Source organism: Atta colombica, unplaced genomic scaffold (genome assembly GCF_001594045.1).
Source record: "Atta colombica isolate Treedump-2 unplaced genomic scaffold, Acol1.0 scaffold116, whole genome shotgun sequence".
Classification (NCBI taxonomy): domain Eukaryota; kingdom Metazoa; phylum Arthropoda; class Insecta; order Hymenoptera; family Formicidae; genus Atta; species Atta colombica.
Window position 1 is genome coordinate 168,109 of NW_017259202.1, and position 18,940 is coordinate 187,048.

At 31.1% G+C, this 18,940-nt stretch overlaps 2 protein-coding genes across 2 annotated transcripts in view; one reads left to right on the forward strand and one right to left on the reverse strand.

Annotated features, from left to right (window-relative positions):
- The window catches only part of LOC108694187 (protein Jumonji), a 9,638-nt gene extending 3,160 nt beyond the window's left edge, over window positions 1–6,478 (reverse strand). The window contains exons 1-7 of the mRNA XM_018203530.1: window positions 6,085–6,478; window positions 5,749–5,918; window positions 1,235–4,745; window positions 895–1,117; window positions 607–759; window positions 218–416; window positions 1–132 (exon numbers count right to left, since the gene is read on the reverse strand). The exon at window positions 1–132 is cut by the window's left edge and continues 3 nt beyond it. Of these exons, the coding sequence (XP_018059019.1) occupies window positions 1–132; window positions 218–416; window positions 607–759; window positions 895–1,117; window positions 1,235–4,745; window positions 5,749–5,918; window positions 6,085–6,170 (4,474 nt within the window). The 5' untranslated portion in view covers window positions 6,171–6,478. The remainder of the gene's footprint in view (window positions 133–217; window positions 417–606; window positions 760–894; window positions 1,118–1,234; window positions 4,746–5,748; window positions 5,919–6,084) is intronic.
- A 1,016-nt stretch (window positions 6,479–7,494) lies between these two features.
- LOC108694129 (protein transport protein Sec23A) overlaps window positions 7,495–18,940 on the forward strand; it is an 11,902-nt gene continuing 456 nt past the window's right edge. The window contains exons 1-10 of the mRNA XM_018203427.1: window positions 7,495–7,665; window positions 7,850–8,132; window positions 9,833–9,919; window positions 11,816–12,062; window positions 12,152–12,401; window positions 12,617–13,264; window positions 14,427–14,580; window positions 14,707–14,858; window positions 16,114–16,288; window positions 17,433–17,654. Coding sequence (XP_018058916.1) covers window positions 7,854–8,132; window positions 9,833–9,919; window positions 11,816–12,062; window positions 12,152–12,401; window positions 12,617–13,264; window positions 14,427–14,580; window positions 14,707–14,858; window positions 16,114–16,288; window positions 17,433–17,654 — 2,214 coding nt within the window. The 5' untranslated portion in view covers window positions 7,495–7,665; window positions 7,850–7,853. The remainder of the gene's footprint in view (window positions 7,666–7,849; window positions 8,133–9,832; window positions 9,920–11,815; window positions 12,063–12,151; window positions 12,402–12,616; window positions 13,265–14,426; window positions 14,581–14,706; window positions 14,859–16,113; window positions 16,289–17,432; window positions 17,655–18,940) is intronic.

An 18,940-nucleotide genomic window follows, 5' to 3' on the forward strand; every position in this document is an offset into this window, starting at 1 on the left:
CAATTTCATCAGAACTGTCTTCATCCTCTTCCTCATCGTTATCATTAAATGACACTTCTTGCCTTTGCAAGGCTTTGCTTTCTTTTCTTTTCCATTCAGTTTCAACTTCGTCAAACAACTTTCCACGTTCCTCTAAATAAATTATTTTTAATTATAAATAATTCAGAGTATAAATTTTTTGATATTTTTATAAAGCTATCTATTATATAAAATATACCTGGGGATAATGTATCATATGGCAATAAATATTTACAATAAATATCATCTAGCTTAGTAACACGATCCTGTGCTGATTTCGGTATTTTCATACCATCTGCTACTTTTTGCCACTTTTTTTTCTCAATTACTTCTTTCAATCCACCCAAGCTTTGAACTGTTTGATATAAGTGAGGTAAATCTACCTCCATTCCACCAATCTGAAAGAGTTAATTATTGATAAGCACTGATCTTCAATTTTTTTCAATTATACAATATCTATTTAAAATATTAACATATGTAAATACACACACACATGCGCGCGCGCGCGCGCGCGTGCACGCACGCATGCATGCACGCCCGCACGCACACACACATGCACACACACAAATTATATACAAATAATTTTACCCATGGTGGTTGAGTCAAAGTAATACTCTGAGTAGCTAAATATTTCTTAATAGCCATCATTTCTTTTACATTAGGACCCCATCTGTGTAGCATGCGATGTACATATTGATTATAAGCGGTGAATCTCATATCATCAGATACCTTGCATTCTGGCTGAAAATTAAAAAAAAAAAAAAAAGAAAATCATAAGATATAATTAAAATAACATATATTTAGTATATATAATATATATGTTTTATATATATATATAAAACTTGTCTAGTAGAATTTTCTCTCTGCGATATTTACCTTGAAATTTGGTGGAGGCACCACTCTACATATTCCAAATTTTTCAGCGATTGGTCTTATCTTATCTATGTACTCCAATGGATCCTGGAAATCTTTCTCCGTCGGATGAAACGTTGGCGCCTCGACCACGCGAGCTTCATCATTCGCGATTTTCGCGCCTAGAAATGTCGTGCTGCTTGAAGCAGATAATTCTGATCCCTTTTGTTTGCATTTCATTTGTGTTCTAAAAGATTTTTATCACAAATGATAAAAGTGTATAACAAGATGTATAATTTCGCTTATATTATTATTATTAATTATGTTATTTATGTTATTTCAAAAATATAACGTTCAATATTACCTCTTCCCGCTTTTTGTCGAATCTATAGAAGCTTTTCTTTCCCTAGACTTAGGTGATTTTGTGAGTTTCTCAGCTGAATTGCTATTTATGATCGTATTAGCACTTTGACGAATCAGACTTGGCACTGGCATTTCATTTTTCATCAATGACGTTGATTGCATCTCCATACTGTTCGACATACTTGCTATCGTGGTTGACACAGTTGCGGTCGTTGACGTTGATGATATTTGCTGTTCCACTGTCATTGCTGCAGGATTAGGTGGAGTACGTGTTGTCGGTTGTACTGTTCCTATCGGTGGACAACGTGCCACTGATAACGGTGGCTTAGTGACCAACTTAGCTCGAAGGAGAACTCTTTGATTAGGGCCGGTCGGTCCTTCCGTACCGAGTTTAACAGCCACACCCTGTATTAGCTGTTGACCTTGTACCAGATTTGGGCCGCCTCTCGTAACAGCCTGTAACGGAATATAAAATAGATGTCCATCGTTGTCGTCATCATTTTCGTTACTCATTTCGGTTTGAGTAGATATCTCAGTACTTTTCTGTTGACTCGTATTGTTTTCGTGTTCCTGTGTGGTCTCGTCGAGATTCACCTGCACCGCTATGGAAGCACTGCAATTTACGTTACTCCAACTTGTTGTGAGTTTGTCGAGTGGTAGCACTTGGACAGTGGTCAAGTTTGCAAAATTGTTAGGTAATTCAAACTTGCTCACGCCTATATCTGTATTTGCTATGTTCTTTGGTCCTTGCGATTCTTGTTCTTTCTTTATAATCGTTATGGAATCGTTCAACAATTTTTCCTTGCTATCCAATAATTTAGAATCCTTCAAACTTGATTTGTTAGCAATTACTTTGGATTCAGATATTATAATCTCTGTAGGTGATGGTGTTACCGCAGTCGAATGTTTTGCATTATCTCTGATCTTTCTTCGGAATGGTGTGCTAACAGGAACTTCAGCTTCACTTTCAAACGCATAAACGCTGCTCTCGTTCTCTGGCGAAAACGCATTTGCATTCGGTATTACAGTTTTACGTTCCTTAACCTTGGGCAAAAAAGGTTTCCGCGGTTGAAATATTTTCTTCTCTGTTGGCGACTTCTTTTCTACAGTATCATCTACTACGGAGTTTTGATCCGTTTTAGACATAGTGTCGCTAATATCTTCAGCAAAAGAAGTATCTTTGTTCGTTTTCCCAATTTTATTCTTGACAATCTCTTTCATTTCGATAGTGCTCTTATTTTTATCAACATTTGTCGCATTTTGTTGCTTCACTCCAGAATTACGGATATTACCGGTATCAGATGTTATCGGTATTATATTTTTGCTGTGTATCCCCATACGATCTTTCAAATTCGTCTTATCCGATAATTTCGAAAGTGTAACGTTGACTGGGCGTACCAAATGTTGGATTTTCGTCGAAATAGACAGATGCGAGACGTCCGCCTTTAACTTTTCTGCAGAATCATACCTAAAACTGGAAACGTTTTCCATTTCCAGCTTGCTCTCTTCTTTAGCAAACGAACTTTCGTTCAACCACTTTTCTATCTGTTCAGTCGACATATTCACTCGTTCTTTTCTCGTGTGCAGAGTGGACAGTGGCATAAGATTTGAGGAAGAAACCTCATTTTCGCGATTACATTTTTTGCTCGTCTGTTCTACAGATGGCAACAATAAGCTTTGGGTCTTAACGGACAAATCCAATACAGATTTTTCCCGTACAGACAAATCGCATTCACCGTTCAGCGGATTTGCAATCGAGAAATCGTCTTTGATCGGTGATGTTTCTACTTTATTTTTCCGTAAAATGGCGTTTTGATTCGCTATTTGCGCTGTTTGCGATATATCCAATGTTCTGGATAAATTCAACTTTTTATCAGATTCTGTGACTAGCAAATTAACATTGGCATGCGTCTGACATGAATTCAAAACTTTTGATATCGCCTTCTTAGTAAACCCTCGAAAAGATTCCTCATCATCTGATACCTTCGACAGATCAGCTGGTTTTTGTATGTCACTGCAAGCTGCCTTTTTATCTTTCAGATTGTTTATATTGTCAGGGATTTGCCCTTCCTCTTCCTCCTCATTGTCTTTTTTCTTCCTTATTTTATTGAGCAGCATTCCTAATGTTTCCTCTTCTGATTCCCCCTTCTCATTTTGATTACTTTTAAGGCTCTTTTGCTTAATTTTATCCAACGACGTTTTACATATATTTTTCTCGCGTTTACGTTTTATCACAAATTTTTCCCTAGCCGATTTCACACTATTTTGAATTTGAGTTTTCGGTTTGCTATTTATGTTACTTTGTATAGTTGTTTGTATTGTTGTGTTTTTGGAGGATGATCTAAGGCTCCTGCTTGGTTTATCAATCTTTCCAAGACTCTGTCTAGTAATAGGTCTCGAATTGCTCGTTTCTATTGAGCTCTCAGATTCTTCGTCGCTATCCTCTTCACAATATTTCTGTACCCTCATCAGACGTTTGCTCTTTAAAATCAATTTATTGTTTTTGCTTTTATCCAATCGCTTATTAGCATTACTATTGTAAGAACTAACTTTAGAATCCTTGGTTTTAATAATAGTCTTGATACTATTTTGTTTTACTTTGGCTTTAAGTTCATTCTCCGTTTGCGTTATTCTACGAGCATTTGGTAGCTCGGGAAAGCTTTCAAATGAAACGTTATCATCATTTTCTAAATCCGGACTCACTAGTTTTCTCCCAAGAATTTCCATATATACAGCAGCTGCTTCCTTTGTTTTTCTGGTAGGCCTTCTGGAAAGATTTTGTGAAGAGACTATGCCACTGGACGATCTTGTAACTCTCCTCATCTCTGACTTACTTCTAGTGCAAATCTTTTTTTGGATGCCTCTTTGTATGTTTCGCTTTATCTGCGATGTTGATTTCTCCATATGTAATTCTTCCCCTTGATTGTCATCGACATCATTATCTTCTTCGGATGACGCATCTATATTCGAAGTATCACTATTTTTCGATTTTAGATTGACTTTCTTCTTTGGTTTGGATAACGTAACTTTTGCTTTTGATAGAGGTTTACTGGTTTTCTCTGATAGTACACTACTTCTTAAGCCATGCCTTTTTGTCTTGATTTTAGGTAAAAATTTTCGCGGTGTCAACTTAAGACCAGCCTTCAGCATAGATCTCTCTGTACATGATCTTGTCTTCATAACGCAAGTAGCTTTAAATTTATTTTTGATTCTTTGCTTAGCAAGGCGTTGTTCCTGATATTTCTTTTTAAGTGCTTGAACCGTAGATGTAGTTGTTTTAAGTTTGGTAATATTTTTGTGCAACGCACTAGTTACTTTTTTTTTATTCGAAACAATAGGCTTTATTTTCGTCAAATTTTTTTGGCATGTATTTTCATGCTTCTGAATTTCTATGAAAGTACTAGTAGAGGACAATGTTTTCTCTATAAAAGTTTGAGTTGGCTTAGATCCTTGTTTCTCTTTTTTGTTGCCAGTATTGAAAAAATTTAAATTAGGTGGCAAAATAGATGTTCCTAAATTTGAAAAAAAGGATTTGTCATCTAAAGAACATGTTAAAATCAAGATAGATTATAACAATTATGTAAGTAAATATACAATATAAATTATTATAAGTTTTTTTTTATAATAAGTGATGCTAAACAGAAATATTAACAATAGAATATTTATTTCTAAATAACATATTCAATTTTATATTTTATTAACAGAATAACTCTCTCTCTCTCTCTCTCTCTCTCTCTCTCTCTCTCTCTCTCTCTCTCTCTCTCTCTCTCTCTGTGTGTGTGTGTGTGTGTGTGTGTGTGTGTGTGTGTGTGTGTGTGTGCGCGCGCGCGCGCGCGAGACAGGGACAGGGAAAGAGAGGGGAGAGAGAGAGAGAGAAAAATTCATCCCTCTACATCTCTTAAAATTTAGATCGACCCAAAAAAATTCAATGTGATTAAAATTTTGGGGACTGTAGAGTGTTGATATGCATCTGATTGATGCTTATCAACAGCAAATGAAAACGGATTGAAATGAACTGAAACAGATTTTCTGAAATATTAATTTATGTTTTAATGAATGCTTTTCAATTCTGAATGCATTTATAAAAATTACATGGAGCATATCTCTATGCCTTTCAATCTAAAAATAATATTAGCTTTTTGTGTACACAAACACAATTGTAAATGTTCAATTCAAAATTTTGAATACGAAATGTAGTTTTTCAATCCAATTGCATCCAATTAAATCTAATTGAATCCAATTGAATCCAATTGAATCCAATTAAATTCAAAAAAGTATTCACTACTTAAGATATCGCATTTGGATAGAAAAAAGTTTCAATCCATTTTAATCCATTCTCGTTTGCTGGATACTTTACAATTCCCAAAATCTTACATACATCCTACATTGAATTTTTTTGCATCGATGGCTTTGCGTTTTGGCTCCGGAGCTCAAATTGGACAGGGCTGATTTAGAATATGTCACAACTTTTTGGCTAAAAATTTTAAATAAAAACATCGATATTAAATGATTAACCTCTGAAGCATAAAAATGTTAAAAAATCCTCTGTATTTGGTCGTTTGTGAGTTATTAATTCTGTGATTGTAGTAGGTTTAGCTTTCTCTTTGTCCTTGATAGGTGTAGGTGATGTATTAAACACAGTGATCGCACCTTGTGCAAATTTTCTTTGTGCATGAACTTTGGTCCTAGAATAATTATATTGACTTAATACAATGGCAATTTCTAAAAAATTACTACAAATGCACAGGATAATTAAATGCATGTATTATTATTTCTTTAAATATACTTTGTTTACAATTTGAGAAGTTATTATCATTAAAAACATTACATGAAAATGTAAAAGTGAGTTACCTTTTCGGAGATTCCGAAAGTGGTTCCATGAGGTCTACCAGATCTCCTTCCTTCCTCTTTCTTTTATCGTTACGACTCAAAACCATTCTGAGATGGGAACTAAAATATCGATGAACATGAAATTGTGATTCCTTTATTATTTCACTGTATGTTCAGAGCATATTGCACACTAAACGCATTTTTCGCGCAAGAACTGATTCCGCTTCGTTTTATCAATACTCCTGACGATCGATAAAAATTATTGCCATCGCACATTAAATAATTATAACGCACATCATGAAAAAAATCAAACAACTCCAACTAAGTTAGATTATCTGGAACATTCATACCAGTTCGTACTGACAGTGCACCGACTCGAACAGACTGAAATAGTGGAATAATGAAATCGTCAACAGGAAAATGACAGAAGTTAATGCACTACGGCAAAGTAAAGCTGTAGATTTAGGTCCTCCGCACAATCAAAAGAACAATGAATGAGTGAACATTGAATAAAAATATTAACCAATGGCTGCGTTCAGCGGACTCAACTGTTGAACGAGCGCTCGCTGTTATTGGTGTATTCTTTTGGTTTATCCAATCAACATTTCTGGAAGAATATCAATAGCAGCGAGCACTCGCTCGACTATTGAATCCGCTGAATGCAGCTATTGAGAAACCATGCACTGAAATACACAGTTTCTGATAGGTTGAAATTCCTAAGCCGGACACAATGACTACGTTTACACGCCAATGAAACTGTTTTAGTAAAAACCGTTTTAGTTAAAACTGGTGTCTATTTACGTATTTTACCTCCACTAAAAATAAAGTAGCTTTATAAAACTTGATACGAAACCTGAGACGAAGTATCCTTTATCATTTCTTAATCTTAACATCGAAAGTTGGTAACATCGAATTTTGATACTTTAAACCGATTGAAGACCGGTTTTACACAGCTTTCTTAAAAACGGTTTAATAATGCTTCAGAAACTTGTTTCAGAAGAAGATTTATTAAAATGGTTTTAATAGCATCTGTATTAATGGACGTTTACAAAACAACAAAAAATCCAGTGGCACACAATGCTTGTCCTGCTAGATTGCTAGCTGAATTAGAATCTTGTCATTGGCCACTGTATTGCTGTCAGTATATTTTTCGCAGTCGATATTTTTCGCATTAAGGTGCATTCACATGCAAGCGTCAAGTATCAAGCAGCGAAAATTAGCAATCAATCAGCTGGTAACCGACGATACTGGATACGGATAGTGGAAAATATTTTTCACACCACTGTAAAAATCGTTGATTGCTTCCGTTGCTTGGAGCTTCACGCTTGCATGTGAATGCACTTTAAAAGTTTTTATATATGCCATTAGCTTATTGGCTTTAGCGATCTAGGTGTAGTATAGACATCTGTGGTTTGTACACGCGGAAGACGTAGTACGCATGCGTTTAATCTTCCAAGTGACGTGGCTGTAGTGTTTGCGTGAGAGAAATATTATTTTTTAATAAAATTCTATGTAATCTCTTGTTAACAGTATTTTAAGGGAATTGTATTAGTGAATATAATAGTTGTAACTAATTTGTATTTTTCGTATGCAGAAATAATCGTAAGTATTTATTTAAATCTGTTACTAAATTATTATATAAATATTGATTTTTCAATATTTATTTCCCAAACTTCATTATTTTATATTTCTATATTAAAAAATAGACAATTATATAGAAAAAAAGAAATTAATTTTAAAAGATGAAATAAATAATTTGTATTAAAAAATAAATTGTATCTTGCAGTATTATGACGACATATGAAGATTTTATTCAACAAAACGAAGATCGCGACGGAGTGCGATTCACATGGAATGTGTGGCCCTCATCACGTATCGATGCTACCAGACTGGTTGTTCCGTTGGGTACTTTGTACCAACCAATTAAAGAACGACCAAATCTTCCAGCAATTCAATATGATCCAGTTTTATGTACAAGATCTACTTGCAGAGCTATTTTAAATCCATTGTGTCAAGTGGATTATCGTGCAAAGCTATGGGTCTGCAATTTTTGCTTTCAGAGAAATCCTGTAAGAAAAGAAACTTACATTTTACTTTTAATGTGGGCTGTATTGTTTTCAATTATATATTAAACCATATCAATAAGTAAAATTTAATAATATGTATTAACTGCTTAATTAGAAAATATATTCAGACAGCAAATTTATAAAGAGATTCTCAAAAGTCTGCTATATATTTTGTCATCATTAAAAAGGTTTTGTTATCATTAAAAAGGCTGTATGTTCGGTCAGAATTTGGAATATACAGTAGAAATATATTTTTTTATATTGGAATATAGAGTATTGACAGAAATATAACAAATTTTATTAACAGAATATGACTGCAAAGAATCTGTAGAAATCATACTGTAGAATCATATTTGTAAATATGAAAAGTTTGATATACTTGCGATATAGAAATAGAATAAAATAAACATTTACATATATGAATTCTGCTTAATTTCTGCTGTCATGTTAGCAGACTTTGCTGCTAAAATAGTAGCTTTTAGTGTTATAATAATAATTTAACATTTTTTTAATTAACTAAACATTTTTTTAAATTCTATTAGTTTAACGAGATAAATATTTAATTTTTACCTTGATGAAATATAGTATTAGTAATAACAATTTAATTTGTAAAAGAATTCTGCACTAATTATATGGCAAATTGGATCTGGTGAGACGAGTTGATTTTTACATATGTGTAGCTTATAATAAACAAAAAATGTTATAGCCATGTCTCAAAATTTACGAATACCTTAGGAAGAAAGTTTTCAAAAAATTAAGTAAAAAAGTTATTTGTGAAGAAGTTATTTTTATTTCAAGTAATTTTTGAGATTTATGTGAGTTAAATATGACGATCTCTTGTCCATAAATAAAGTATATAAAGTATATAAATCATATATAAAGTAATATTAGAAAGCGCATACTTTAGCATTTAAATGTCCGTTTAAACATAATCCATAATTAGCTGTACTTATTATTTCACAAACTGTTGCTTAAATTAAAAATTCACAAATGACTTTTGTACTTAATTTTTTGGAAACTTTCTTACTGTAATTCGCAAATTTCGGGACACCTTGTATATATATGATTTAAATAATGGCAGAGATAAAAAAATAAATGGTAGAGAAAGCAATTGTTGTAAAATTCTTCAATATAATTTAGATCCATAAGAAAAGCAAAGACTAATTATATGAGAAAATTTTATAACAGTTGCAAAACTGCTTTCTTTGTTAGCCAATAGATAGATAGTTCTTGAGCTATGGTATATCAAAGATACTCTGTGGGCTCAAATTTTACACTTTTGAATTTTACATTATAGTTCAAGAACTATATTATTGAACGTTGTGTCTATCTTGTTGTGATATCTTTTGTTTACTGCATTATAAACTGCATTACATATGAAAATTGATTTCCCTTATTGAGACTCAGTTTTCCATATAACTAGTCTTAAGATTTATTAATCATATTCCTAAGTGGTCTTAAGTCTTAATCAGTGATGTTGGTCAATAGTCAACTTGTATATATGATTAAGGTTAAAATCTGTTCTACATAACAGTGTAACCAGTCATAGTCAATTATTTCATATTCAACTGTGATTGGCTAATTTCTTATGACTTACGACTCTTGTTGGATAGGCATAAGATACTGATTAAGACTTTTGATTACAGATTATCAACGCATTGTTGAACCACATTATATACTCATACATCTTTGTATGTTTTTAGTTTCCACCACAGTATGCTGCAATTTCAGAACAACACCAGCCTGCAGAACTTATCCCAATGTTTTCAACAATTGAGTATACAATAATGGTAGGAACATACAATAATGAATTATAAATAAGATAGAGACAAAAGTTTTTATTAGTTTCCTTTATAAGAAATAAAAGATATAAAGTAAGAATATTTATTTATTTTTGCTAAAAATTAATTTAATTATTATTTGGTTTATAGTATGTGTGATGTGTGTGTTACTTTCCTAAATTATATATTTTTTTGTCAATACATATTTCATTTAATTTCATTTGAGTGCGAGCGTGGCATAGCGGCAGTGCATGAGACTGCTATGCCAGAGATTCCAGGCAGAACCGAAAAATTTTTCGAATGCTCGTAGCTCTTCTCGGAAACTTTTTTACTGTAATTGAAGGTAATGGCAAATCACTGAATATATCTTTGCCAAGAGAACTTCTCTAACAAAAATAGTCGTTTGGAATCGACGTTAAACAGTAGGTCTCATATGACTGTGTACAATCAGCGTGCGCACCACAGGCATATGAGAGAAGTCGCCACAAGCAATAGGACTGAGATGATGATTTCATTTAATAATTTGAAATAATTTAAAAGGAGTATTATATAGAATTTCTTCGTAAGTGTTATTCCTTTTCGTCTCATAAATTATCGGAGATATTAGACCTAATGAATATAGTATTAAATTAAATGGTTCTAACTTTATTGTAAGTACAATGATCACTAAAAAAGATTATCCATAATAGAGAATGGAGAGATATATACATAACTTTTGCACGATAAAGTAAAAATTTTGATGTAATAGAAGTTGTAGCGTCCATTATTCTAATGAATACAAAGATGTAGGATGTAATAAAATTATTTTACACATTGTTTCGATTTAAAGTTTGTAGGCGACTATTACTTTTTTAATTTCGGTCCTATGTAGTCCTATGTGGCCAATTTCCGACTCGCATTGACGATTGACCTGTAACATGTTGGCATCCTGATCATAAATTAATCGTCAATATGAGAATCCAATGTTGGCCGTACTATAGGTCGAAACTGAAAAGGCAATAGTCTCGTTAAATTTTAAATCAAAATAATTTGTACAATTTGTAAAATAATTTTTTTATAACATACATTGTTGTATTCGTTAGAACAGAGATGATGATTTCATTTAACATTACAATTTCTTTTATATCGAAATATTTTCTTCATTTTACAAAAATTATGCATATTTCTCCGATCTCTAATAAGAGTAAATTTTCTAAGTAATCACTGCTTGTAATAGAATTTAATTAAAACCATTTAATTTAATATTATATTTATTAGGTCTATCTCTGTTAAACTGGCCGCACAGGATGCTTTTTTTCTTACTGGATTTCTAGTACTTCTAGATGGAAGTGACAGCACTACAGCCAATACAAAATTGGTAGCAAAATTGGCTAGAAAGCAGGAAAAATAGTATTGTATGTCGCCGGCTTTAGTTTATTAGATAAAAAATGGTGGCCGTTTATATAGGGGAGCTTCCTCTATTTAGTAAGGAAATCAACTTTTATTACAGAATTAATTATATATATAACATAATATAATTTTATGATTATGTACATATAAAATTATAATCAATTTTGTAATAAATTTGTAAAATTGAATTATTAGCATCATGATAGTTAAAAGATAATTTTTTATAATAGATTTCCAAAACTAGAAGGAAAATCTAGATGCCATGAAAAATATATTGAATGTTGAACATATATATTTATGATTGTATAATTTGCAGTTTTTTGTCTCCTACCGAGAGTATCTGGAGACACTGGTAGTCTCGGCGCTAAGGCACGCGCAGCGACACTACCATGGTTGATTTGACTTCAATTTTTATGTATATAATTTATTATCTATGTTTGTCAAACTGAAGTTACGTTTTAAATTAAATTTTACCATATCTTATACATACATATGATGTATACATATTATGTTTAGCGTGCCCAATGTTTACCACCTATATTTCTACTTGTTGTGGATACTTGCCTGGATGATGAAGAATTAGGAGCACTTAAAGATTCATTACAAATGTCATTATCTTTACTTCCATCTAATGCCCTCATTGGTCTTATTACATTTGGTAAAATGGTTCAAGTTCATGAATTGGGATGTGACGGTTGCAGTAAAAGTTATGTATTTCGTGGCACAAAAGATCTTCAACCAAAACAAGTTCAAGATATGTTAGGTAATAGCTAAACTTTAAATTATTTATTCTAATTTATCGCATTTTAATTATATATATATATAATATATAATTTATTTTGTATTTGATAGGTATTGGTAGACCAATTCCAGGACAAAATCCAAATCAGCCAAGAGGATCTGGTGTACAACCATTACCACCTGCTAATCGTTTTTTACAACCGGTACACAAATGTGACATGAGTTTAACAGATCTTTTGGGAGAATTACAACGTGATCCTTGGCCTGTTGGACCAGGAAAACGTTCATTACGGTCTACAGGCGTGGCATTGGCAGTTGCCACAGGTCTTTTAGAAGCTAGTTATGCAAATACTGGTGCTAGGTATTTATACATTATAATAAATACAGAGTGAATCAAAGTCGAAGAAAATTATCGACTGCACATGTTATAATCCAATTAGATAGATGAAGTCGATAATTTTCTCATAGGGTAAAAAACTAATTCAATGACTCTGGTTTCATCATGTATATTGTCTATATTTATATCATACATTAATATTATATATAGTTAATTCTATCAAATCTAATCTGTTTCAGGATTATGTTATTTGTTGGCGGACCATGTTCTCAAGGACCTGGCCAAGTAGTAACTGATGATTTGCGACAACCGATTAGATCACATCATGATATACAAAAAGATAACGCTAAGCATATGAAAAAGGCAACTAAGCATTATGATGCACTTGCATCACGCGCTGCAACTAATGGTCATATAATAGATATTTATTCTTGTGCCCTTGATCAAACTGGTTTGTTAGAAATGCGTCAATGTTGTAATTCTACTGGTGGTCACATGGTAATGGGAGATTCATTTAATTCTTCTTTATTTAAACAAACTTTTCAACGAGTATTTGCTAAAGATGGTAAATACCTGAAAATGGCATTTAATGCCACTTTAGAAGTAAAAACATCTCGGGAAATTAAAGTTTCTGGAGCAATTGGGCCTTGTGTATCATTAGGAGTAAAAGGATCTAGTGTTGGAGAGCAAGAAGTAGGTTTAGGTGGTACTTGTCAATGGAAATTTTGTTCGTTAACACCATCTACAACAACAGCATTATTCTTTGAAGTCGTAAATCAACATACAGCTCCGATTCCGCAAGGTGGAAGAGGATGTATGCAATTTATTACTCAATATCAACATAGTAGTGGACAAAGAAGAATCAGAGTTACTACTGTTGCAAGGAAGTAAGTATTTCTTTCTATTTTTCAATATATACGTAATGACAATTAAGTTCCCAGACTAAAGCAATGTAAAAACATACTCGAAGAATGCCTAAAAAAAACGCTTCTTCCTGAATCGTTTTAAGTTTTCTTGTCACAATCGTGTTAGATTGATGATACATCTTTAAATCCTTGTTTCTTTCATTGCAATTGTTAATATTCTTGAGTAGTCATCTTAGCCATATTGAATCGCGATGTTAAGCGAGAAATAATACGTTGATTTTTCTCGCATGCCATTTATACATAAAGAGAATTTGGATGAAATAAAATGTTGAGATCGCTTTAAAACACTTGTAAAAATAGACCGAGAAAGTATCTTTATCATTCCTGATTAGTCAATAAAAAAAGATCATGAAATGGAAATAAGCTACGCGTGCGTATTAAATAAAAACTAATAAACGAATTTTATGTGCCTTTTTTTGACTATTTATTAACTGTCAGGGGAGGTAGCTTCAGTACATTTTTACGAGTATTTTAAAGCGATCTCGTTATTTCGTTTAATCGAAATTCTCTTTATTTACAAATGGTAGGCAAGAAAAATCATTGTGTCATTTCTTGTGATTTCTTCATGATGTCACGATTCAATGTGATCGCAGCGATTAATCAGCAGCCTTAATTTAAGGCTATATTCTATAAAGGAAGTAAAAAAAAGTTAGTTGCTACATCAGATGAGTAGAATAAATGGATTAACATGGAGATCTCTCATTTCTCTGAGATAATCAAAAAATGCGTTGAAACGTTTTGCAGAAGAAACCAGGATCTTTTTTTCTTAAGCTCAATCTTAATGCAATAAACTTGAGTAATCAAGAGAATTGATCGCCCGAGTTCATCGCGTTGGATCTGAGTTTAAGGAAATGGATATGTCATCAATCCAGTACATTATGATGAGAGAACTAAAAGCGAATTCGGAATGAAGCATTTTCTCGGGCATCATTCAATCATTGTAAAAGCGATGTAAATGTGAAAGCTAAGGTGGACTATATATATGTTATATGATGGTATTAACATTTTCGATTTTTTTTTCTGCTTTTATGGCCTCAGTCCAAGAATTTAATTATCAATACCATGTATATTACATGATAATTTATAGATCTTTAATATTTCTAGAATATATTTTGAATTACAGTTGGGCAGATGCATCATCATCATTGCATCATATAAGTGCTGGATTTGATCAAGAAGCAGCAGCTGTTCTCATGTCGCGTTTGGCCGTATTCAGAGCAGAAAGTGATGATGGTCCAGATGTTTTAAGATGGGTCGATCGAATGCTGATTAGACTTGTTAGTAGTTTCTTAATAAAATTGTGAAAAATTATATATACAACTATAATGTTCTTAAATGGCATATAATTTTGTAATTATATATTCTTTTATATTTGTTAAGAAATAAAACATTTATTTTTGCAGTGTCAGAAGTTTGGAGAATATGCAAAAGATGATCCAAATAGCTTTAGATTAGCACAAAATTTTTCTATGTATCCACAATTTATGTATCACTTGCGCAGATCCCAATTTTTACAAGTATTCAATAATTCACCAGATGAAACCAGCTTTTATAGGTAAGAATATTTTTAATTTTTATGAAATGTATATGTATTTCTTACTTTTTATGCATATGATACTTAAAATTTATTAATAAATTTAGATTTCTATTAAGGACTCGGACCAAAAAATTTTGATCCGGATAATCTGAGGCTAAATCCAACTTTTTATTCCAGTTTTTTTTTACTGTAACCGTAAAGGTTACGGTTTGGATTTTTATTTTTTACTTAAAGTTTTTACTTACAGTTTATATTTATAATATATGAATATTAATTATTGTAGTTTAAAAATAAATAACTGAAGTATTTTTTGAATAAATCTTTTTCGTTCCTTTTGGTTTTCGGTAATTATATACTTGTAATTATCGTTATTGCTAAAAGAACTAGAACTGAAAGTAGGGTAGTCTCGAACCATAATCATAACTGATCCGAAATTTCATTCCGAAATGTAATTTCGGTTCGACTCTTTGAATTTTTCTTTTCTGCATTGATTGACACATGTCTATGCATACGCATAGACATAATTATATTTAATATAATTGGCTGTACTTCTCTCCTTTTCATTCTTACACTAAAAATGAAAATAAAAAAATCTCTAAAGATCTTGACGTATTATCATAATCAAGTCAAGATAATAATTGTGAACAACATTTAAAAGATTCTTTAAAAGATTCTTTAATAAAAGATTTCATTAATCGAACACAATGGATAATGTTAATATACTGGCGGTATAAATTTCTAAAAAAGTACGTAATGAAAAATGCTTTCGTTATAGAATGTTTCGAAAAGTTCTCAAGCCATAAGAATATAAAAAATGTGGGGGGGGGGGGTTTATTTAAAAAAAAAATTGATGTAACCTTGGTCATGCCATCCAAGGTCAAATTAATAAGCTCAATAAATAGATCTTAAACTCTACAACTTTTATCTGAAACATTTTTCCAATAAACCAATACTTTCTAAGATAATCAAGTTGTAAGAACGCATATGTTTATGATATATATGATTGATAATTAATGATCAAATTCTCTTGTATAGAGGCAGAATGGATTAAACTGAATAGGAAAGTCCTCTATCGCGTTTTGCAATTTTCGCAATGATTAACGAGATATTAATTTTTAAAGATGAATAAGCTTCGCTGAATAAGCGAATATATACGTTAATTTTGAAAATTACAAAATGATAGAGGATTTTGTTACTCGGTTTCTCCTCTATCCAAGAATTTAATCATTAGATTATTAGAATGTATTTACATATATTTTTTGATATGTTTCAGGCATATGCTTATGCGTGAAAATGTAGCCGATTCTTTAGTTATGATCCAACCAGTTTTATATAGTTATGGATTTAATGGTCCTCCAGAGGCTGTATTGTTAGATACATCATCTATTCAACCTGATAGAATTCTGTTGATGGATACATTTTTTCAGATACTTATATTTCATGGAGAGGTAAATAGAATAAATTAATAAATTAAGACCTTTGTTCACTAATAGCACCTCAGATTATGATGTCAAAAGCGAAAAAAATAGATTAGTGTTCCACAATCACCGCAAGTTCTTTTAAGAGCGGATTCTTTTGAAATATTCTAATATGAAAATTCTAATACGAAAATATCGAAGTTAACGGTTTTTAAATTATTAAAAAAGTATTAAAATCACGGAGTTGACATTTCGCGAGCTTCAGGCATAATGATATGACAAATGTAAAAGTGCTCCACGAAGGCCTTATCAGCAACTTCAAGATTATCAAACAATAATATTTGTATTAAGAAAATTTTCTTGCTTTTATATATGAAATTTATTTGTACATTACGTATGCATAACTAATATTGAAATATATATATATATGAAGTAAAAAGTATTAATTCAATAACGAGATATTACAAGTGGAGAGACATTATTAACGTTATTTGTCATTCTATCCTTGTTTTATCTAATAAACAACGAAGATAGAAGAAGAATGCATCATATATATGTCAAAATAAATTCATAACAATGTTCATTTGCTTCATATAGTAATTATCTTTATTATAATAGCAGTAGATGAACTATTTTTGAACATAATAGATTAATAAACATAGTAGATTAATAACTATTTTGAACAAATATATTAAAGCCGTTATACGCTGATTTAATTTGTTTAAAAGTATAAAATGCAAGTCGAATCAAAATATAGATTTTAGTTGAAAGCACAATAAAATATATTGAACATTTCATTAATTCATTTTTACATTTATATTAAACATATTTTTATGTTAATTTGTAATACGATGGCTTTAATGTGCGTCTTGAATGTATCCAATCGCAATGATTACGTAATAACGTAACGTTAGATAATGGTCATGAAAAATTCTCCATTCGTCTGAAAAATTCTTAAAAACTCTTATCGTCTGGAAAAACCTTAAAAAGTCAGGGAGTTTCAAAATTTACTTTCTGTTCCCTGTAAATTTATATATTTTGTAAAAAATTCATGCCAAAAATTTTTTTGCACATGCATACAGAACTGCGCAATTGTGTATATTTTAATTAACTGTATATAAAACTTGTTAACAAAGCAAATTTTTGTAATGTTTTAAAATTTATATTTTTATAGACTATTGCACAGTGGCGACAATTAAAATATCAAGATTTACCAGAATACGAAAATTTTCGACAGTTATTAGCAGCACCTGTTGATGATGCTGCTGATACATTAGCTGTTAGATTTCCTGCGCCGAGATATATTGACACGGAGCAAGGTGGTTCTCAAGCTAGATTTTTATTAAGCAAAGTCAACCCAAGTCAAACACATAATAATATGTATGCTTATGGTGCGGTAAGTAAATATATACACACTACTCAACAAAATTTAGGGAACACTTTCAAACACGTTAAAAATTGGGCAATATTCAGAACACCGTAACTCGGTGAAAAATCACAAAAAATTAAAAAAGCATTTTAAAGATTGAAATCTCTACTTTCGAAATCTATATTTGAAATCTATAATTGAAATTTCAATATGACTGATACTTTATGGAGTTATACGGACACAAATGGATATCCGATGGAAATTCAAAAATTTTTCATAAACTTTAGGCTAGAGGTCTATGGTGTGAGGTAAAAAATTACACGAAAATGCGGTTTATAGCAGTCGAAAGAGTGAATCTTCACCTTTAATTTGTTTTTTTTATTGAACATTGTACGATTTTTTCCACCTAATTATTGAACGTTAAAACAGAAGATTATTTTTGTTTTAACGTTCAATAATTCGATAGCACAGTGCGCGCACATGCATAAATACATCGAATATTTTGTATTTCTGTATATATTTATGTAATTATAGATATTAATATTAAAAAATTATGCCTTAGGATGGTCTTTGCTTTTCGATTTTTTGAATTCTTTCGGTTCATCCATTAGAATGTTCCAATCCACAAAAAAATTCTATAAAACTTTAGCTCGATATCAGCAATCTACCCCTTACATTAAACATTTGTTCCGTTATACTATGAACATTGGTTTTTACAGCATATTTTTCATAAAAATTGATCTACAAGACTTTTCCTTTTTTTAATATACGTATCTGGCTTTTCTGCATCATTCAAAATTTCATACGTTTTATTTAAGCAATTATTAATATCTGAAAAATAAAAATCATCTTAATCTTCGCTAATCTTTGTATTTATTAAATGTAATTTTTTATTTATTAAAAGTAATTTTTTTATAATACTGTAAATGCCATTTTTTTATAAACAATCTTATAAGTAGGGAACTTAAAATTGGACAAAGTTTGAGACAGGTAACTTTTTGTAAATAAAATTTAATCGAATAAAATGAAAAAATAAATAATAAGTACGACAAATATAAAATACATATAAAGTGAAAAAATTGGTAAATAATTTAAAATTTGTCGTAAACATGGATTTAGTATAAATTTCATACTTACGTACGGACTGAGATTTTCATGCATAAAAGTTAATTTTTAGACATAAATAAATCAAATTGTCGATTCTTTGGTTGCCTATATAGATACAATTATAATCTTTTGTGATGAAAATCAAATACATTTTAACATATTTAATATATTTAAGAAAATTTCAATTTTTTTTTAATCATCAATGT